The sequence below is a fragment of the Schistocerca serialis genome, chromosome 5 (genome assembly GCF_023864345.2).
Source record: "Schistocerca serialis cubense isolate TAMUIC-IGC-003099 chromosome 5, iqSchSeri2.2, whole genome shotgun sequence".
In the NCBI taxonomy this organism is placed as follows: Eukaryota; Metazoa; Arthropoda; class Insecta; order Orthoptera; family Acrididae; genus Schistocerca; species Schistocerca serialis.
Window position 1 is genome coordinate 827,051,714 of NC_064642.1, and position 23,173 is coordinate 827,074,886.

Here is a 23,173-nt window from a genome sequence, read left to right on the forward strand (position 1 = left end):
TCATAAATCAGTCAAATTTGCACCTGAATGTATGCTTACCCCTGAATGTATGCAACCTGCAAAGTGAGGTGACAGCGCCAGTAGCCTACCACTTATATAGATCCATCCAGACAGAACCACGCTTGCCTGAACAAGGTTTATGGAACTAAAGTGTGGCAGGTTTTCCACTAATGACTGTTCCTGCACAATAGTCACGCACTCATCAGCATGGAACCCACTTTGAGACTGAGGGGTTTTTGGTAGATATTTCATATCAGCGCACACTCCGCTGCAGAGTGAAAAATCTCATTCTTGAAACATCCCCCAGGCTGCGGCTAAGCCATGTCTCCGCAATATCCGTTCTTTCAGGAGTGCTAGTTCTGCAAGGTTCGCAGGAGAGCTTCTGTAAAGTTTGGAAGGTAGGAGACGAGGTACTGGCAGAAGTAAAGCTGTGAGGACGGGACGTGAGTCGCGCTTGTATAGCTCAGTTGGTTCAAATGGTTCAAATGGCTCTGAGCACTATGGGACTCAACTTATGAGGTCATTAGTCCCCTAGAACGTAGAACTAGTTAAACCTACCTAACCTAAGGACATCACACACATCCATGCCCGAGGCAGGATTCGAACCTGCGACCGTAGCGGTCTCGCGGTTCCAGACTGCAGCGCCTAGAACCGCACGGCCACTTCGGCCGGCAGCTCAGTTGGTAGAGCACTTGCCCGCGAAAGGCAAAGGTCCCGAGTTCGAGTCACGGTCCGGCACACAGTTTTAATCTGCCAGGAAGATTCAGAAGTTTTTATTGTCCTCATGACCTGGGCCATGTTCCCTGTGACACACAACGTTGCTCCACCGCACTATATTGTGCTCACTGAAGCACGTCTGTGGCGTACAGCTGCAGAGGACTGGTAGCGCTTTTAGTCTCCAGCTCAGGAAGACCACGTTTTTATAAGACGATAGGAATTAGCCTATATATTTTCATCGTTCCTCAGATTAAAATTTAGTACCTTTAGTTATATCAAACGTCGGTAATTCCTTAGCGTGTCTGTCACTACGTTTACATGTGACACATCTTTCAGCACACGAAAACCGAACTTCGGAAATCGTTTTTCGCTGTCATGTTTACATGTTAAAGCCTAAAGCGGATTTGCTAGCTCAGTCAAATATGGCGTTTGGAAATCAGCTGTTCCAGTTTCTGATTAAGTCGAAACAATACTATCAGAAGTAGACAGTTTCATTCTACTTCTCCTTCATCCCTCAAAAAGTCGCTCCAGCGGTATTAGTAGATATTTAGTAAAACAAGTCGTAACCTGACAGCCCAAGCACGTTTTAAAGACAGTTATTCGTTTACATGGTAGCGAAAATCGATTGTGGAAGATGAAAACCCGCAGCAAGAAGCTTATTTCCAGAATCGATTTAGCAGTCTTTACACGACCAACCAAAAGCGGTATTGGGAAATCGGATTACGGAACATAGTTTCGGAATCCCACGTAAACGTAGTAGGTAGGTTTTGATATCAATGGACTAGATGTGCTTATGGTGAAACCTGGAACACGAGTTTTGTAGTTAAAATGTAGAAGCAGTGGTAGTGTTTAACTGATTAGTGAAGTACATTTCGGCGTGCGTTTCACATGTGAGGTGTCATCGTCAATTTGGCTTGTCATTGTGCTGTAAGTTGTTTAATATTTAAATCATTATCTTGTAACGCATGGTATTGCTGACTACGTCAACCTGCCATGTACCCGTTTATTTTATGAAGAGATCCACTGAATTTTGTAAGAAAATCCTACATTCTTCTCTCGTCTTTCTTTGGAAGATATGTTCCTGGGTAAAGAACTAGCGTTGTAAGGAACAAACTTTTCGTTTTCACTGTGTACTATTTGGAATGGGTAATGACGGTTTTGAATGGCGTAAGTGGGGAGTAGGCAAAGAGAGTCTTCAAAATTTCCTTTCCAAAGCTAAAAAGCACGAATGTTCTGTTTCATGTATCACAGACGTTGTTAAATACACTCAGCTAGGTACTGTAAGAATTAACCCACTCTTTCGGAAGCAGTTTGGTCGCCGAGACATCGACTTTGTGTTCACTCCAGTGCTCCTACAACCACTGTAGCACGGTTCTGGCTCCGTGACATGGGCAGTTACAGTGCTGAAAGATGACATCGCCATCAGAGAAGACATCAACCACGAAGGGATGCAGGTATTTAGCAGCTGCCAGTATATCTTCGACTACTGCAACAGATCGCATACAAGCGCAGGAAAATGCCTCCCATAACGTAATACCGCTCCCACTAGGCTGCGCCCGTGGCGCGCTGCACGTTTCACCTTTTGCAGAGGTGACCATCAACCTACTAAACACGTGATTCAATTGAAGAGCCGACACGTTTGCATTGATCGACGGTGGAATCCCGATGTTGTCGTGCCCAATGAAATTTTAATTGACGATGATGTTGGGTCAATATGTGAACACGTAGGGGTTATCTGCTACAGAGCCCCATGTTCAACAATGTATGATGAACGGTGTGCTCCGAAACACTTATGGGCGCACCAGCATTGTGCTCTTTCGGCAGAGATGCTACGATCATCACCTATCCTACTTTACAGAGCAGAAAAGCCTCCGAATCCCATTTTCCGTGAGAGTGTTGGGCGTCCAACCGTTCAGCGCCTAGAGATATTTTCCCTGTCCTTCTACCTCTTCCCGTAGATGCTCACGACAGTAGCACGCAAACATACGATCAGCTTCGCTGTTTTCGAGATACTCGTTCACAGGCTCTGCATAAGAATAATCTGTCCTTTGTCAAAGTCGCTCATCTCAACGTATTTCCCTTATCTTCGCTAGGGTGATGATACCCCGTCCGTGTCAGCTCCGCCTGCACACTTTTGCTACCGTATCACGTGCCCGCAACGCCACCAGGCGGCATCCAACGCCGGGCCAGGCAGAGGGCACTATGTTTCGGCTGATTAGTATATATTCCACACATGAAAAAGTGAGTTGTCTCCTAAATGTAACACGAAATAGTGAAAGTAGCGGCAAAATTAGTAAATAGGTGTAATTATAGACGCTGACTGTAATTAGTTTAACTGTTTAATATTTATTAATGCTATAACGGCGCAAAATATGGCCGATATGAGCAAAAGAACTATTTGTAACAAAATCATCAAAGCTTCGCAAAAACTACGAGCAGCACTGTGTAGCTGATGAACTTTGCGTCCAGATTCATGTGTAATGTGTATAAATAACATTACACTTATAGTTGTGTATGCTTTCGCAAGTGCAAGGCTATAAGTAACGGTGCTCGTTTTTGTGTGGGACACTTTGGATTCGACTGCCAGTTGGAGCGGACTTTGCGTACAGATAGATCATGTGTGCTGCTAGACGTCGCTTCGTGTGTGTAACAGATACATTGCCTAAGTATTCAGTCCTGTACTTCTAAAAGTTTCACATGTCTTTCATTTGACTGGTGAAGTATTCCAAGGTATGCGACCATCCAGACGTGGCATGTAGTAATTCCGTGCAGACGTTTTGATCTCTAAAAAGTTTATCTATGACGTGTGTCGAGTGAAAATCATCAGATAAAATATGCATAGTGCCTAGTCGGGCTGTTGATACATATTTTATTTGGTGATGAGTAGTCGAAAAAAGTTTTTAGTGATCAAGACATTTCCATGAAATTACTACATGCCAAATTTCGGATGTGACGATTGCGAGAACTCTTGTGGGCTTGGAAAAATTAGCGTCGGGCGAACTGTTTGGTTGGGAATTGTAGTAATTTGAGTGTGACAATCGCAAAGACTTTGAAGTATTTCCAGCGTGAGAAATCTATTTTCGGCTTAGGCAACTAAGTCTAAATATGGAAACTGTGCTGAGTTAGCGCTGAGAGTGATTAACACACAGTACAATATCGTTACTTCATGACTGCGGGACTTGAGTATAGAAGTGTGCTGAACAATATTAAACAGTGTTCGTGGATTTTCGGAAGATTAAGTGAACACATGATGCTTGTCAGACTTAGGTTCTCGGACTGATGATATTATATTAATAATAAACTATGGTGAGAAGTTGACGGACGGTGCAGTGGCACCAGAATGAGGCACACGATACTGGCAGATTGACGCCTAATATCTTCCAAATCAGAAGACACGAAGAATAAAATCTGTAGACTATAACGAGTTATAACCCTGTTCGGCTGTGCCATAAACAGGCACGTTAAACCTGCAACTGCTAAAGTGTGTTAGGAGTACCACTGGATAGCTAGATTGTTGCTATACTGACGAAATACACTAACCATACACATGGAACGATACAAGGACTTGTATTAGAACAGAAGTTTCGTTAGACTAGCATAGGAGACGGACTAAAGGCAGCACCTCCACGAGACGTTTCCCTAAAGTCAGTCAATCAGCGAGAAATCAGTGCGCCACATGGAGGCGAGTGGCTCGAAGTGCGCTACCGTCGTCCGCGCATTTGGAATGGCGCTGGAGGCGGGACTCGCTCATTTTATTCTCTTCTCTTCTCTTTTCCCCTCCTAATGTAATAATCCTTAGTTAAAATCCTCTCATTTGCCAGTCTAGAGTTATTTTAAGTTTTCATTTAACTATTTAATCGTAAGTATATATGAGGGTCGTTCAATAAGTAATGCCTCACATTTTTTTTCTAAGAACATATTATTTGTTACTTGACAGTATTTGGTGACAATATACATCAACATATCTTGTCCATGTCCTAGTTTTCTGCATAGTCTCCATCACGTTCCATGGGTGTACGCCAGCGTTGTGGAAGAGCATGTAATCCCTGCTGGAGAAAGCTCTTGTCTTGTAGGAGTAGCCATGTTTTCACTGCATGACTGACACTATCGTCATCTTCAAAGTCTGTTCCCTGTAAAGAATCTTTAAGCGTCCCAAAGAGATGGAAGTCCAAGGGTGGCCGGTCTGGACTGTAGTAGGGTCGATGAGGCAATGATGTCCAACCCAATTTGGCGATATGTTCCCAGGTTCTCAGACTTGTGTGTGGGCGTGCATTATCGTGTCGGAGCAAGATTTCTGGTGGATTATTGTCCGATCGAATACATCAGAAACGGTTCTTGAGTTTATCCAGAGTTTTCACATATGCTTGTCAATTGATGGTTGACCTTCTCGTCATCACGTGCACTAGAATGACACCAACACAATCCCAGAAGACTGTCATCGTGTCTTTTCCGGCAGAGGGGGTTGTCTTGAATTTCTTCTTTTGGGGTGCATGATGAAGATGGACTGCCTTTTCGTTTCTGGTGCAAAGTGGTGCACGCAGCTTTCATCCCCCATAACGATCCGTGACAGAAAAGCCTCTCCGTCGGTCTCAAAACGCGCTAACAATTCAGATAAAATGGCCTTTCCTTGAATCTTGTGGTCCACTGTGAGCATTCATAGAACCCATCGTGAGCACCTCTTTGAATATTTGAATATCCGAGAGTCTCGATCATTGCAGACGCACTTCCAACGGTGACCGGTAACTGTAGAGCCAGTTGTCGAGTTGTGATGATCCAGTCGGCACGAATAACGGCATCTGTGCGATTCAGCGTGTCTGGAGCAGTGGCTGTGACAGGACGTCCCGAGCGTGGCCGATCACGGAGCACTGTTCCTGCATTTCCTGAGGCTGTAACTTTCTTTACCCATCGCCCAACTGTACTCCTATCAACTGCAGCATCTGCATACACTGCACACAAACGTTTATGGATGTTCACCACGGTTTCTTTTTCCACACACAAGAATTCACTAACAGCATGCTGCTTGTAATGTAAGTAGTATGTAGACGCCATTTTGACGCTGTACTACGGTTGTACCACCAGCCAGAACGGTTCGAAACTTCGCCGGCGCACAAAACAAACATCAGATGCGAAGCACCAAGAATGACGTTTGTCTATGTGTATTATGGCCTTTTAAAAAAAATGGAGGGTTATTGCTTGTTGAACGACCGTCGTACTAGGATACAACAGAAATGTCGTTTGTACAACTTTTAAGGAAATTTATTAGCAAAAAGCCTGGTGTGACCTGGAAGGCGGCGAGCCGCAGGAAGAGGACGGCGGCGCAGGTGAAGGGCGGCAGCGCGGCGAGCAGGTGGGCGGCGGTGGCGGCGCCGGCGCGGCGGCCGCGCCCTCCGGGGCCGGCCCCCGCCGCCAACGGTCCCTCGTGCACCGCCAGCTGCAGGCGGCAGCCGCGCAGTGCCAGGTCGCGCACGCCCGTCGCGCACAGCAGAGACACCAGCGCCGCCAGCGAGCCCTCCTCCTGCAACAGCGTGGCCCGCAAGTTCAAAATGGTTCAAATGGCTCTAAGCACTACTGCTGAGGTCATCAGTCCCCTAGAACTTAGAACTACTTTAACCTAACTAACCCAAGGACATCACACACATCCATGCCCGAGGCAGGATTCGAAGCTGCCACCATAGCGGTCGCGCGTTTTTAGATTGTAGCGCCTAGAACCGCTCGGTAACCACGGCTGGCACATTGTCACAATCTTTGGTGTGTTTATGTTAGTGGTTCATATTTCTTTGTGAAAAATCAGGTAAAAATGTTCATTTATGACGAACTGCAGGTTTCTGTATACTGAAACAAATTCTAAGTAACTCCACCATCCCTTCAAATGAATAATCGTGGTACCATATGACGACGACAAGTGCCTGTTATACTTTTTGTAACAAAATGAAACCAAACAAACAACTAGCTGCATCTAGCTGGTACATATGCAAAAACTGATGGGTGTTCCTTCAGCTTATTCTTTTGACACCATATTGATGCAGTGTTCTAAATCGTTTCCATGCACACTGTACATACAGAGACAGTTCAAAACATATTTATGTGCTGTTTGAACACAAGGCAGTCTTTCTGATATAACGACTAGCACCATTCTTAGGCCAAACAAGTTGGAAATGGTGGGGTTTTACAAATAAATGGATCAGCCTCCAGATTTCACCTTGAGTGGTGCGCATCATACAATGATGTGATAGATAGTCTCAGGCCAGCACAGTATAATCATCTGGGGGTGAACAAGATCGATAATACTCCTTGGTCGTCTGTTGATTTATGCAGCGTTCTGCATGACACAGTTTCTCCCAGTCCAACTTTGTAAATTGCACCTCAACACTTCTTGATACACTTTAAATTTCTAACACAACATGACAGTAACTATTCACTGATGCTTCTATAATAGTATTTAAGCACTTTGAACTGCAAGTTGTTATGAGTTGAAGTGAATAGTGTTAGAGCACTGGGAGGAATCAGCAGCTCCTCATCCACCAAATGGGCACTCTGTCGTTACAGTAACAGAAGAATGTTCTGGAACGGTGTGTATCTTGGAGACCTGTACTGATCTGCACCGTGTGTAGTAGGACCCTCCAACAAATTTCTTCTGAGAGTCGGGGATTGGCTGAGTGTCTTCATTACACAAATAATTGTGGATTGATAATAGCAGCTAATTGTTTTGCCCCAACATGCTGGCAAGGTGCGCTACAGGATCCCTTGGAGCTGGTGCCGTTGCCTGTCCCAACAGTCCAGAGGCTGCTGCAGGTCTCCACGAGCCGCTGGTGGCTGCTACTGACCCAGATATGCCGGAAGTTTCTGCAGACTCCGACAAGCCAGAGGTTGCTGCTGGTCTGGACGTATCAGAGGTCCCTGACAAACATGAAGGACAAGAAACAGTAAGTATCCACAGACGGGGACCTAGAGTTGAACAAAGACATGGAACTAAACCATATGTACTTACTTTTACGCTTCTTCTACAAGGCAGAGAAGGTTGATGATCTTGGTTGCTGTTGACACCTAACAGTTCTTCCACTGACTGTTTGGGACTGAGGCTGCATCCGTCTTGCATCTCCTGATGTCATTATCACATGACTGGATGTAATATTCCTGCGATCCTATTGCCTCCCGCCAATTTTCAGGTGGGGGAGGGGGAATGCCGCATTCCTGTTGGTTCCCAGGGAGCAAAACCCATTTCATCCTCAGTTGAGCCTCATACACCAGTGGGACCACCTCTGGTTGATTCAGTCTGGGGCAGTGAAACAGGGCAAAGTTGTTTCCTGTACTGTGGATTGACTGGCCTTTTCAAAAAACATGAACATCTCCAGTAAAGGCAATAGTCTCTACAAATTATAAAATGTATCCTCAATACATCCAGCTGCTTCACCATTATTTGCTGGAAAGTATTCCCACTACTCACATCCATTATCAACTACTATCATTCCCCTTATAGGGAGATATGGGTGCTGTATGCTTACTGATAATACACATAATAATACACATATTAAATTCTTCTCTGGCCAACAGCAACATGTCGTCAATTCCCTCAAAAACAAAGGCAGCACTTTCCTCTCCGTACTTTTTCCCACCAATTCAGAAGTGGAGGAGAGGAGACATCCCTCTGACATTTCGATACAACCTTCCTCTCTGGCTGCTCAGCACAGACTGAGTTCACAAGTGTGGGAGGGGAGCAGTTGTGTTTATTTGAATTTCAGGCAGCAAGACTGTAGAGTAATTGTCAGTTCGGTTTCCCCACCAGGAAATTCTTCCAGCAGAATAATACCCATACAAATAAATGAACATAGTTACCAAGTCCATACCTTATATGATAATTGAATTTTATAAATGAACAGTATATCCTCTGCAGAATGAGATTTTCACTCTGCAGCAGAGTGTGCATTGATATGAAACTTTCATGGCAGATTAAAACTGTGTGCCAGACCGCGACTCAAACCCCATTTTATCCCACTGCTTATTATTATCTGGTCGTTTTCTTAAATTTATGCACACAGACAGATATTTGCATAAGAACTTTAATCATTGTCTACAACAAAAGGTATGTGTCATTAAAAGTCTTGCTGACAAATCCAAAAGACTTAGTGAGTGGCTTTTACTCGTGTGTGTGTTACAGTAACTGTGTGCCAGACCGAGACTCGAACTCCGGAAGCACACAGTTTTAATGTGCCAGGAAAGTTTCAGTATATCCTCTGCATTGTAAATGAGATTGGTTACCAAGTTCATATCTTATATGCCAATTGAATTTTATAAATGAACAATACATCCTCTACATTGTAAATGCGATTGGTCTGAATTTCATGTCATGAGATCCTCCCACACCAACAGCTCAGCACAGACTGAGCATTTCACGTCAATTTCCAGAAGGGGAGGAGGAGGGAGAGGGGTGGGGGTATCTCAGAATGACGGATTATCCCCTGGAGCATCACACATCAACTCCCAGTGGGTCATAAATCAATTAGTATAACAATAGGTTGAGGGATGGGAGAGGGGGATGATTATCCTCCGAAAGTATTCTTACCTCTCAGTATATGGAACCTATATAAACAAAATGCGCTCGCAGCCATTTTATCCCACAGCTTAGTATTATCTGGTCGTTTTCAGAAATTTATGCACACAGACAGATATTTGCTTAAGAACTCTAATCATTGTCTACAACAAAAGGGATATGTCATTAAAAGTCTTTCTGACAAAGCCAAAAGACTTTGTGAGCAGCCTTTACACTTGTGTGCATTATAGTAAATACAAACCTGGGAATGTGTTCTGACAACCTAAATGTCCTACTGAGCTCAAAGCCACATCACGTACATGAAATTGAAAATAATCCTGTGTGTGTGAAAAGCGATTTCATTCATAAGCAAATAAATAAGCAAACCAATAATTCATACCATATAAACCAATAATTTCACGCTCAGTAGACTTGGCCAGTGCTAACTGTTTGAAAAAAAAATGTAACTCTATAAAAAAAACTGTAATGTTGATCTGTATAAGAACGCAACGTGAAACGCAGGAAAATTTCTGCACTGGCATATGGCCCTGGTAAAATAAAGAAACAGACACAGCCTAAATTGGGCAAAGGAAACGAAACAATCACGTATCACAGTCCCACCTACAAAATGAAGTACTGGCAGAAGCAGCAACACAGCGTCAGCTAAAAACGCGCTGCTGGTAACAAAACTGACTGCAATTGGTCCAGGGAAACTAGGTTCATAATCTTGACACAGAATGCCAATGAGACACATGACTGAACCTTTAAGTACTGAAATTTCAGTTATGGGGAACTTATCAAAGAAAACAAAAAAAGTGTTCAAATGTGTATGAAATCTTATGGGACTTAACTGCTCAGGTCATCAGTCCCTAAGCTTACACACTACTTAACCTAAATTATCCTAAGGACAAACACACACACACCAATGCCCGAGGGAGGACTCGAACCTCAAAGAAAACAATTCCAGACTATAATATGAAGGTTCATTTAATCTAATAACTTCCATGGTGCAGCAAATTAACTCACAACATCAATCAATAGAATAATTATTAAAAACTCGACTGTAAAAAGGGTGAAGTAGACCAACAATACAAGTCCACAAAATAAAAATAAACTTTTTACTTCATCAAATAATACTTTGTACTTCATTTCGAAGTCTTTTTTATGCCCGTATGCTACCCAACCATTGTTGTGAGCCATCATTCCTCCTTGTAATAAACCTGCAACTCACATAGTTCCAAATGTGAGTCCATGCATTAGACTGTAAACTCAAGCACCCCCTCCCCCCCCTCCCCCCTTTGCAGCAAACTGCTGCTATGTACTACTGACAGTGCAAGATTCTACGACTCCACAGTGCTGGCATCGCAGACACAGGTACTCTGTATCTGTCCATAATTGTTCAAATATCAGTTTTTCTTTACAAATATTAACACATCCAATAACATCATAAAAAATAGCTGAGCCGTGCGTGGCTCGTGTTCCTGCCATCTCTTATTTAACATCCTGTGTTTTTACCGTACCACAACCTCGTTAAGTTAGTTTCTGTTACTGGTGTCACTGAGTTCCTGCTTTGCCTGGCAGTGAGCGGCAGCAGCAGCGCTTACCAATATAAGCCCGGTCATATTATCTTTGCTGGACTGCTATTACTTCCTGGTCATCGTGTGCCGTGCAGTGAGTTGGAACGCGCCAGCAGTGGAGTTCGGACCTGGTAGTCAGAGAGTTGGGATGCGGCAGAAGTTCGGTTGGGTTGAAGCGGCAGTGAGGTTCGGGTAGCCATGTCTCGCCCGAGCATTTCCGCCATACACAGCTTGAGTGAGGACGGTCTTGTTTGATCGTCGGTTGGTCGTCTCACCTGACGACGTGTATTTGCTCGCCGATCGCTTATGGGTTGGCGGTTTGTGTCTCAACTCGTGGTTCGTCCTGGTGATTGCACAGTCACTGCTTTTAGCATTGGGCGCGTTCTTCGTCCAAGTGTTTGTGAAATTGTGTGTAGCCTGTCATGTCGACTGCCCAGTTATTTTAGTGCTGTCTCCGCGCTGATGTGTAGCAGCTGGTCGGTTGGCGCAGTCGCTTCATAGCACCAGTGGGGCATGCAGCGCCAGGGAGGCGCGGATGGCCATCACTCGCCGACGGTTGAAGACACACATGATTTGAGTGGGGACGGCTTTGGTTGATCGTCGGTCGGTCGTCTTGTCGGACGACGTGTATTTGGCCGGCGATCGCTTATGGTTGGCTGTGTGAGCCGACTCGTGATTTGTCCTTGTTATTGCACAGTACTGCCGTTAGCATTGTCTAGTTCGTCGTCCAAGTGTTCGTGAAACTGTGTGTAGTTTATGTGATTTTGACTGACAAGTTAATTTAAACGTTGTCGGCGTACTGGCCCTGAATTGGTCGGTTGGCATGCAGTAGCGAGGAAGGACAGGATAGCCATCACTTGCCCGACGATTGCCGATACACACATTTGAGTGGCAACGATCTTGCTTGGCCGTTTGGTCGGTAGTCTGATTAGACGGCGTGTATTTAGGTCGTCCACTGCTTATGGGTTTTCTGTGATCTGTTCTTGTCGTTGTTCCACTGCTGTTAGCATCGTTTGAGTTTTTGTGCAAGTGTGGAACGGAACTAATCTTGATCATTGGTCTGTTGACTGTCTGTCGGTTGAGTTGCCGTCAGATTGAGAATGGTTGGCCCGACAGCCTGTCTCACCTAAGCGGGCGTTAATGTTGAAATTCCTGGCCGACCCTAGAACATCTGAGTGCCCTTGCGAGTACTGCCCTTTTTTATTTGTTTTTGTTGTTTGTACTTGCATGGATTCTAGTCGTTATTTTTTAAAAATTAAGGTTATTTTGCCCTTAAGGCGTAAGATTCTTTAGGCCTTCAGCCTAATTTAAAGAACTGTTTCACGTAAGGCCTTAGACATTTAAAAAAATTTAATGCTGTTGAATTTTAGGTGTTGGGCCTTCACCCAATTTTGAGGTTAAGTTGTTTTGTTCTTAAGGCCTTCAGCCTAATTTAAAGAAATGTTTCACGTGAGACCTTTAGTATTTAAAAAATGTAATATTATGGAGTTTTAATTGTTAGGCCTTCAGCCGATTTTGAATTTAACTTGTTTGCTCTTAAAGTGTCTGATTCTTTGGGCCTTCAGCCTAACTAAAAACTGTTTTAAGATAAGGCTTTACCTTTTAAATTTATGTTTTGGTTGATTTTTTCCCTAATTAAAAACTGTTTTACGTAAGGCCATTGTTTTTTTTTTAATTTAATGTGGTTTCGCGTTAAGTGTTGTGCTTCCAGGCGATTTTGAACTCAAGTTGTTTGCTCTGAATATCTCAGATTCTTTGGGCCTTCAGCATAAATAAAGAACTGTTGTAAGATAAGGCTTGTTTTTAAATTTCTGATTATGCTTGAGTTTTAGGTTACTGGCCTTCAGCCGTTTTTAAATTAAAGTGGTCTTGCCTTAAGGCATCAGATAGTACGGCGCATTCAGCTGGTGATCAAGTTCCAAAGATGAAAGTTTTTTTTTTTTAAATTTCTTGGTTCTTGTAATGTTAGATCAACTAAATAACGTTGTATGTTCGAGTGTAACTGACAGCCGCTTATTTGGCCCCTTTCCACCATTTAAATTACCTGTCCTGTCCTGCGGGTGAAGCAGGATGTATCAATAGCCACCTTACAACTTTGCACACCAGAGCACCTGGATGCTGAATTAAAATGTCTGAAGCAAGCTTTAAAGAAAACTGGCTATTCAGGCGCAGAAGTAAATGGTTTTAAGAGAAGAGCTATGAAACTTGGCAATATATGGGACAGTATTTCTGCAGAATCGATAGACAAGATTTCATCCTTGACGGACGTCAATCAATAGTTTAGTTTTATTTCTGTGATTCTTCAAGCTGTCCTGGCGGATAAGTTGATAGTCTTCACAGATTTGCCGCCAGATCACATTGTGCAAATTCTACAATATTTCCTCAGAGAAACTGTCCGACATCTTCAGGTGGTTCAAACTTGCTAGTGGCTAGTATCGGCACGTCGACGATCCGTTTCTAGAGCACACGAGCGAAGAATGTGCAGGAGCGGAAATCAGGCATGCGCAATGATTTGCGTGCCATACTAAAACGCCCTCTGCCGAAAATCGAAGAGCAGCTCTCCTGCGTGTGCGCTGTCTAGTGTGGTAAAAGAAAAAATAAATTCAATTAAATGTATTTCAATTTTTTTCAATTGTAATCTGATAATTATATATGTATTGTGTTTCATATTAGAATGTCGTGTTCCCAGTTTGGCACAGCTTTGCCACAGGAAACACAAAAGCGGACGAAGACGTCTGTCTTCTGGTCGGCTCCTGATCGTTGTCAGAAGGAGGCTAGTTTTTGATTATGCAAAGGCTTCTGTTATTTGGAAAAGGAAAACCCGGATTCCTTTACGTAATCAGTATGAACTTTATAATTACCTAATGGGCCTTTAACAACGAAAAATAAAAATAATTGCATTTGCATATGAAATCATTAATAAATGGGGCGGCTATGAGTTGTATAGTAAACAAGGACCGGCCTTCTTTCTACGACCAGAAAGCCGCAGTATTATCTGCTGTAGTAAAGGCTGTTTTTTATTCATAAAAATAATATGACATGGAGCTAAAAAAATTAAGGAAAAGAATAGAATAATAAATCTGGTAAACACTAAAATATTCAAATAATTCTTTTGGTGTCACCGCCAGACACCACACTTGCTAGGTGGTAGCCTTTAAATCGGCCGCGGTCCGTTAGTATACGTCGGACCCGCGTGTCGCCACTGTCAGTGATTGCAGACCGAGCGCCGCCACACGGCAGGTCTAGAGAGACGTCCTAGCACCCGCCCCAGTTGTACAGCCGACTTTGCTAGGAAGGGTTCACTGACAAATACGCTGTCATTTGCCGAGACGATAGTTAGCATAGCCTTCAGCTACGTCATTTGCTACGACCTAGCAAGGCGCCATTACCAGTTTATATTGAGATTGTTATTAATGTATCAACAAGAGCGATGTTCTCCAATTATGGATTAAAGTTAAGTATTACATCAACTACGTACTTTATTTGCTACTATAAATTCCCTTAACTGTTCCAGACATCACGCCAGCCTTCGTGAGCTTAACGCGTGCATTTTGGCCTCCTCTAGCAACACAGTGTTGGCTCTTCTGCCAACACATCACATGGCGACGAGGATTTTTCGTTCCTAACTATATTACCGTAATTTACTTGTGTCATGGCTTCGCCACAATCTCCAGATGTACTGTCCGAATTTTATTGCTTGCAGAATCAGCAGATGCAGGCCTTATTGGATGCCCTTGGACAGCTCGTCCAGGGTCAACGTGCGATGCAAAACGAGGTGGCGGCCGCCGCTCCACCGCTACCGCAGCCACAACACGCAGTTGCACCACCTTTTCGTCCTTTTGATGCAGCACTGGAAAGCTGGACGGAGTGGTCACGCCAATTTGGATTCCATCTCGCCGCCTACATAATTCAAGATATTGAGCGGCAGCCTGTTTTGCTTTCTTGTGTAGGTGTGTCCACCTACCGTGTGATAGTGAAATTGTTTCCCTGACGCGACATAGCAACTCTGTCCTACGAAGAAATTTTGTCTGCATTAGATGCATATTTCAAAGAATCAGTCAATGTACTTGCCAAACGGTATACGTTCTTTCGTACCAAATGTACGGCCAGTCAAACTAATCAGGAGTGGGTTGCAACCTTGCAAGACCTTACTAGGGATTGTGGTTTTGAGTGTGAATGTGGACTCCCTTATTCAGATACTATGGTATGTGATGCAATTGCACAGAACGTTTCTGATGTTTGTATAAGGGATCAGATTTTGAAACTAGTCAATCCCTCCCTTCAACAAGTGATGGACATATTGGATAGGCAGGACACACTTGACTTTGCTCAGGAATCGTTTGCCACTTCGCAAGCCATGTGTCACATTAACCGGCCTGCTGAGCGAGCTGCACGGAACAGTAAACTGCCCTCGCGCCCATCCGCACAGCTGCCGCCAAGCTCTCCGCTAGCAAGCAAATGTAGTGCTAAAGTCATGTCTGCGGTGTGCAACTAGACATTTGCATGTGAATTGCCCATCCCGCCAAGCTATTTGCACACTCACAACCATTCCAGGCCCTTTGATTCGCGCCCAAATTGGAATCGAACCAAGAATACTCAGGCTCGTGAACCATCGCCCATGGAAATTCATGTAGTTAATTCCACTCTGCCCAGTGCCACTCTCTCTCGCAGTGACTGTGTTCATCCCACAAATAGTGTGCATCGACGTCGCTGGAAATCGCGTCAAGTCACATGTGCTTCTGTACCAGTGTCTGTCCACGTTGCACGTGACAGTCGCTCTTGTCGTCAGCAGGACGGGGCGAGCTGCACAGAACAGTAAACAGCCCTCGCGCCCGTCCGCACAGCTGCCGCCAAGCTCTCCGCTATGTGTGCCGCGCAAGCAAGCCAATGTAGTGCTAAAGTCATGTCCGCGGTGTGCAACTAGACATTTGCGTGTGAATTGCCCATCCCGCCAAGCTATTTGCACACTCACAACCATTCCAGGCCCTTTGATTCGCGCCCGAATTGGAATCGAACCAAGAATACTCAGGCTCGTGAACCTTCGCCCATGGAAATTCATGTAGTTAATTCCACTCCGCCCAGTGCCACTCTCTCTCGCAGTGACTGTGTTCATCCCACAAATAGTGTGCATCGACGTCGCCGGAAATCGCGTCAAGTCGCAAGTGCTTCTGTACCAGTGTCTGTCCACGTTGCACGTGACAGTCGCTCTTGTCGTCAGCAGGACGGGGCGAGCTGCACGGAACAGTAAACAGCCCTCGCGCCCGTCCGCACAGCTGCCGCGAAGCTCTCCGCTACGTGTGCCGCGCAAGCAAGCAAATGTAGTGCTAAAGTCATGTCCGCGGTGTGCAACTAGACATTTGCATGTGAATTGCCCGTCCCGCCAAGCTATTTGCACACTCACAACCATTCCAGGCCCTTTGATTCGCGCCGGAATTGGAATCGAACCAAGAATACTCAGGCTCGTGAACCTTCGCCCATGGAAATTCATGTAGTTAATTCCACTCCGCCCAGTGCCACTCTCTCTCGCAGTGACTGTGTTCATCCCACAAATAGTGTGCATCGACGTCGCCGGAAATCGCGTCAAGTCACAAGTGCTTCTGTACCAGTGTCTGTCCACGTTGCACGTGACAGTCGCTCTTGTCGTCAGCAGGACGGGGCGAGCTGCACGGAACAGTAAACAGCCCTCGCGCCCGTCCGCACAGCTGCCGCCAAGCTCTCCGCTACGTGCGCCGCGCAAGCAAGCAAATGTAGTGCTAAAGTCATGTCCGCGGTGTGCAACTAGACATTTGCGTGTGAATTGCCCATCCTGCCAAGCTATTTGCACACTCACAACCATTCCAGGCCCTTTGATTCGCGCCGGAATTGGAATCGAACCAAGAATACTCAGGCTCGTGAACCTTCGCCCATGGAAATTCATGTAGTTAATTCCACTCCGCCCAGTGCCACTCTCTCTCGCAGTGACTGTGTTCATCCCACAAATAGTGTGCATCAACGTCGCCGGAAATCGCGTCAAGTCACAAGTGCTTCTGTACCAGTGTCTGTCCACGTTGCACGTGACAGTCGCTCTTGTCGTCAGCAGGACAATAAACTTTTTGTAGACTTGGACATTCATGGCAACGTGATACCATTGCAGCTCGATACCGGAGCTGCAGTTTCATTGACCAATAAAGACACGTACAAACAGCTGGGCACCCCTCCGTTGCGTGCTGCAAATGTTCAGTTAAATAGTTATTCAAGACTAGCTATCCCAGTGTTAGGACAGTGCACCCTTCTTGCAACATACAAGGGACAAACAAAACTTGTGTCATTTTACGTACTTTGTTCTTCTTCTGCAGTGAACTTGTTTGGTTTAGATTTATTTCAGTTGTTTAACTTGTCTATAGACAATGAGGTCCTATCAGTGAACCAGACTGTGCCTTCAGCCAGTGTTTCTTGCCTATGTGAAGAGTTTGCTGACATTTTTGCACCGGGCCTTGGTTGCGCTAAGAACTATAAAGCACATTTGGAACTGAAAGTAAACGTGCAACCGAAATTTTTCAGAGCGCGCAATGTGCCCCACGCATTGCATGATGAGGTCGCAAGAACATTACACGATTTGGAATCACAAGGTGTAATTGAACGTGTGCAGGCTTCTCTCTGGACCTCACCCTTAGTAATTTTGCCAAAACCTTCCGGAAAATTGAGACTTTGTGTGGACTTCAAGGGCACAGTGAATCCACAACTAGTGATTGCAACTATTCCTTTACCCCGCCCGGAAGATCTTTTTGACAAACTGTGCCCGGGTCAATATTTTTCGAAGTTGGACCTAGCAGATGCGTACTTGGAAATACCGGTGGATGAAGAATCCCAGCGAGTTTTGGTGGTTAACACGCATCTTGGTTTGTATCGATTCAAAAGACTGACATTCGGGTGTGCATCCGTCCCTGCATTGTTTCAGCAATATCTGCAAACTGTTTGTGCCTCGGTCTCTACTGCAGCAAACTATCTGGACGATATTGTGATCTCCGGAAAGACAGAAGACGAACATTTAGCCAATATCAGAACATTATTTCAGGTCTTGCGACAAAATGGTCTTCGCTTGCGGAAGGATAAATGTGTGTTTTTTGCTCGTGACTTACCCTATCTGGGCCATGTACTCAATGCCCAAGGCATACATCCCACTCCCGAGCACCTCCGTGCCATACAAGACTTGCCTTCGCCGCAGAATTTGAAGCAGCTACAGAGTGTTGGGAAAAATCAATTACTACCATAAATATGTGCGCCACGCCTCTTCCATTTCAGCTCCGCTTCATCGCTTACGCCGTAAAAGTGTTCCGTTCGTCTGGACGACGGAATGCGAACGCGCCTTTCGCCACTTGAAATCGGCGTTGCTTTCCAATACTTGCCTTACGCCATTCAATCCCCAGAAACCCCTTTTGTTGATGGTAGATGCATCGGATTTCGGGATCGGTGCTGTGCTTGCGCACAAAGATGGTTCACACGATCGCTCTATTGCCTTTGCGTCCAAATTGCTCTCGTCTGCGCAAAGAAATTATTCCCAGATCGAGAAAGAAGCCTTGGCTTTCGTATTTGGTGTTACTAAGTTTCATGATTTCTTGTATGGTCGTCACTTTACCATCATCACAGACCACAAACCCCTGACGTCGCTTTTTCATCCGAACAAGCCTGTACCTCCACGTACAACGCAGAAATTCATTCGCTGGTCTATTTTCCTCTCGCAGTACCGCTACGATATCTTGTATCGGTCCACTGCTAAGAACGGAAACGCCGATGCGTTGTCCCAGTTGCCTGTTGCTGAGGATAGAGCATTCGATTCTTCCGAACTTGCTTGCATGTTCCTTGATGCGGAAACCGATGACGTGGTCGAATCGTTTCCGATTGATTTTCGTCGTATAGCTACAGCGGCAGCTGCTGACCCTGTCCTTGCTACCGTTTTGCGTTTTGTTGCTACGCAATGGCCCTTGTCAACGTCACGGATCGAGGATCCGTTGGTTCGTCGATTTTTTGCTCACAAGGAGAGACTTTTTGTTCGACGTGATGTTTTGCTGTTGCGTTCTGACAATGATCAGTCCAGGGTCGTGGTCCCACGTTCGTTACAGTCCTCTGTCTTACGGCTTCTCCACCAAGGACATTGGGGTATAGTGAGAACGAAACAACTTGCTCGTCAGCGCTGTACTTGGTTTGAAATCGATGCTGCGATTACGAATATGTGCTCTTCTTGCATGGCGTGTGCCGAACAACAATCCACACCACCGCGGAAATTCTTTGCATGGCCGAAAGCCACTACCCCTTGGCAACGCTTACACATAGATTTTGCTGGTCCATTCTGGAATGCTCGATGGTTGGTTGTGGTAGATTCATTCATTACTTTTCCTTTTGTTGTCCGGATGTCTTCCACGACGTCATCTGCCACCATCCAAGCGTTATCCGCTATCTTTTGTCTTCCACAGTCTATTGTTTCCGACAATGGCCCACAATTCATGTCCGCCGAATTTCAGTCATTCTGCACGGCCAATGGTATTCAACATCTGACATCGGCGCCGTTTTCGTCTCAGTCAAACGGTGCCGCTGAACGATTGGTCCGCACTTTCAAGTCACAGATGTTGAAGCTGAAAGAGTCGCATTCTCGGGAGGATGCGTTATTGGCGTTATTGCTCCTCTTGTCCTCGTATCGCTCTCAGCCCCGAGATGGTCGCTCGCCGGCTGAGTTGCTCCATGGTCGACCTCATCGAACCTTGATGTCTTTGCTACATCCGCCGCATCAGGTTCCTGTGCAGCGGCAGCCACCTGCTTTTGCTCCAGGCGACGTTGTATACTATCGCAACTATCGAGGTTCACGGCGTTGGCTCGCAGGGCGCATTCTTCGCTGCCTCGGCCGCGCTATGTATCTGGTTTTGGGGGCCTCTGGTGAGGTGCGCCGGCATCTCAATCAGCTGCGCCTCTGTCGTCGCCTGGGTTCTGCCGCTCCCCGTCTGCTTTCAGCGACGGTGCCGTCCGGTCAGCGCCCTGGGGACCCATCTACTGGCTCGCCTCATCCCCAGGTGTTACCGACGCTGCCTTCCATTTTGCCCCATGGCGACGCGCCACCGCCGCCGCCTGTTCTCCCGCCGGCGACGCCCGCAGTGAACGCTTCGCTGCAGCCGCCAAGCGCCTCCCTGGGTCACGCGCCGCCGATCGCTTCCCGTGACCAGCTGTCCTCCGACATGGAACTCTTGCCCGCTCGGGACCAGTTGTCGTCTTCGCCCATCGGATGCCCCGACGCGATGGAGGTCGACCCTTCGGCCCCTCCTGTCTCTCTAAGGGCGCATACACCGCATGTTGGCGTGCACGCTGGACTAGGTTTTCAGGCGTTTCCTAGCTCCCCTCGGACCGAATGGCAGGGTGCGGGTGGCACAGCCTCGCCTGTTGTTAGGCTCCCCACCCCGTCGCATACGTCAACATGGGGCCCTCCCCACGGCGGGCGGAAGCCTTATAACACAACCGTACGCCGATTTGGGGGGAGGAATGTGGTATCACCGCCAGACACCACACTTGCTAGGAGGTAACCTTCAAATCGGCCGCGGTCCGTTAGTATACGTCGGACCCGTGTGTCACCACTGTCAGTGATTGCAGACCGAGCGCCGCCACACGGCAGTTCTAGAGAGACGTCCTAGCACCCGCCCCAGTTGTACAGCCGACTTTGCTAGGAAGGGTTCACTGACAAATACGCTCTCATTTGCTGAGACGATAGTTAGTTTAGCCTTCAGCTACGTCATTTGCTATGACCTGGCAAGGCGCCATTACCAGTTTATATTGAGATTGTTATTAATGTGTCAACAAGAGCGATGTTCTCCAATTATGGATTAAAGTTAAGTATTACATCAACTACGTACTTTATTTGCTACTATAAATTCCCTTAACTGTTCCAGACATCACGCCAGCCTGCGTGAGCTTAACGCGTGCATTTCAGCCTCCTCTAGCAACACGGTGTTGGCTCTTCTGCCAACACATCAAATCTCACAAGCAATTAGGGCTTATTTATAAACATAAGTAATTTTCTGACTGTATGGTGCGTTCAGATTTCGGCCTGTCCTGTGCTAGCTTCTTGGTTCTCGTTTTTGTCACAAATTACAGTCCTCCCTTCGAGACAATTCTTGCACCATTCAAGACCTTCATAACAATAGCATGCCGATTTACAGTATCGAACAAAAATTACTTGAATTTTACTAATTAATAACTGTTGTCTGTACGCTGGCAAGACTGCTCACTTTTATGGCTTAAAGACGACCTTCTTTACGCTTTCACATTACAAGAAGAAGTACGATAAAATCTGAAGATCTACAAAGGTTTTTACCGTCATATTTTTTATTTAGATGGAAGTGGAACGCTCAGTTCAGCTTCTGTTAAAATTTTTCTTTGACTGCACAATCGATGTATTAGCGTTCGCGCTAGATGCGCATCTTTACAGTTACGTAAATTATATAAAACAAATGTCTTTCAAAGAATGGGTCTCGTCTCATAAGTTGATCATTTAATGCACAGTTAGGTGAATGCCTTTCCAAGGGTACTCACAGCTTTCATACGACGGAAAGCCCAGTAATATTACAGCTGTACTCTGTGTTTACTAACAGTGTGGCTAGACTCATTAAAAAACCGTAGTACACCAATTTTATGAGGGGCCTGTTATCTAAAAATCTTGGTTTTTGCGTCGTGATTTAATAGCAGCCAATGCAGGGTTCCAGGCTGTGCTCAGTCGAGATCCCGCATTCCTCGTGATGAGATTATCGGCTGTAGGGGTATGTATTACCTCCTTAATGATGCAGTCCAGGAAAGATGATGTAGGGGATAAAACTTGCGTATTTTCAAAAATGATGGGATGCTCTCTATTCAGACAGTGTGTTCCGCAGGTGCCGACTTTTCCGGTCGACGAAGGCGTGTATGAAGCTGATGTTCATCGCAGCGTTCTTGTACTGTGCGAAATGTCTGGCCTATATATACTGCTCCATACTGACAGGGAATCTTGTACTCACCACATTTCCTCAGGCCGAGATCGTCCTTAACCGAACCGAACAGGTTTCTCAGTTTTGCAGTTGGTCGAAAAACACACTTAATGTTAAATCTTCCGAGAACTCTTCCGATTCTTGACGACATGGCACCAATATACGGCAAAAAGTCCAAAGTGGTAGGTGTCTTCTTACTCCATAGATTGAACTCGCCTGAGGGTGAATGCATTACGTATCTGTCTCTCAGAATTGTCGATCAGTTTCACTCGACGATGCCCATTTTATGCAGTGTCTGTGTCACTCCCTGACGTCTGACTCGTCAGTCGGCGAGACTCAGAGCCCAGAAATGTCTGGTGCAATTTTGGACAAAACGTCGGGAACCAAAAAGTTTTTCGGACCACGGCCGTGTGATCCACTAGACTCACCGGTAACTACTCCTGGGCAGCTGCTGAATCGAAAAATTGTGGCGAAACGTGTCACCTCGTAAGCAAACTGTAGGAAGTCGAACAAGTGGTGTGCATTTACTTGCCACAACAAACATTTTCTTAGCAGCGTGCCGTCACGGCTGCCACGCGGAGACCCTTGCAGGCAGAAAGAGGCGCGAGCAGCTGAGGCAAGCGCCGGCAACCAGTACGTACCTCGGTGCGGAAGGTCCAGCCGTCGAGGCTGAGCAGGCGCAGCGTCGAGTTGCGGGCGAGCGCCTGGCACACGAGCTGCGCGGCGCCGTCGTCGAGGCAGAGCCGCTGCGAGCCCAGGTCGAGCAGCTGCAGCGAGGCGCTGTCCGCCAGCCCCAGCAGCGCCGGCAGCACCTCCCCCAGCCGCGCCGCCCCCTCCAGCCGCAGCGCGGCCAGGCTGCGCGACCGCCGCACCTGCCGAGCCGCCCGACCCTCAGCTCAACTCAACTCCACCACACACACACGATCCCACAGCACAGGCGAGACACAGAGCCAGGGGCAGCTGCGAGGTGGGGGGGGCTCCTGCTGGCCACTGTTCTAAGGCTAAGCGCATCATTGGACTCTTTATTTTTGTTTGCAGTTCTCTACAGGTTACCGCTCAGCCAGCAAGAGCCTCGGTGCTGTCGTTGTGCAAAAGGACAGTATGGGTTTTCAAGATAGAAACGTGGTGACATCTGAAGAGGACAGTCGGTGAAGTGGGTCATACGGTTGTTGTTGTGGTCTTCAGTTCAGAGACTGGTTTGATGCAGCTTTCCATGCTGCTCTATCCTGTGAAAGATTCTTCATCTCCCAGTACCTACTGCAACCTACATCCTTCTGAATCTGTTTAGTGTATTCACCTCTTGGTGTCCCTCTACGGTTTTTACCCTCCACGCTGCCCTCCAATACTAAATTTGTGATCCCTTGATGCCTCAG

The 23,173-nt window shown here is 46.2% G+C and overlaps 1 protein-coding gene across 1 annotated transcript in view; it reads right to left on the reverse strand.

Moving 5' to 3' along the window:
- LOC126482252 (uncharacterized) overlaps nucleotides 1-23,173 on the reverse strand; it is a 163,694-nt gene that overhangs the window by 23,164 nt on the left and 117,357 nt on the right. Inside the window, exons 11-12 of the mRNA XM_050106232.1 lie at nucleotides 22,442-22,672; nucleotides 5,999-6,232 (exon numbers count right to left, since the gene is read on the reverse strand). Of these exons, the coding sequence (XP_049962189.1) occupies nucleotides 5,999-6,232; nucleotides 22,442-22,672 (465 nt within the window). The remainder of the gene's footprint in view (nucleotides 1-5,998; nucleotides 6,233-22,441; nucleotides 22,673-23,173) is intronic.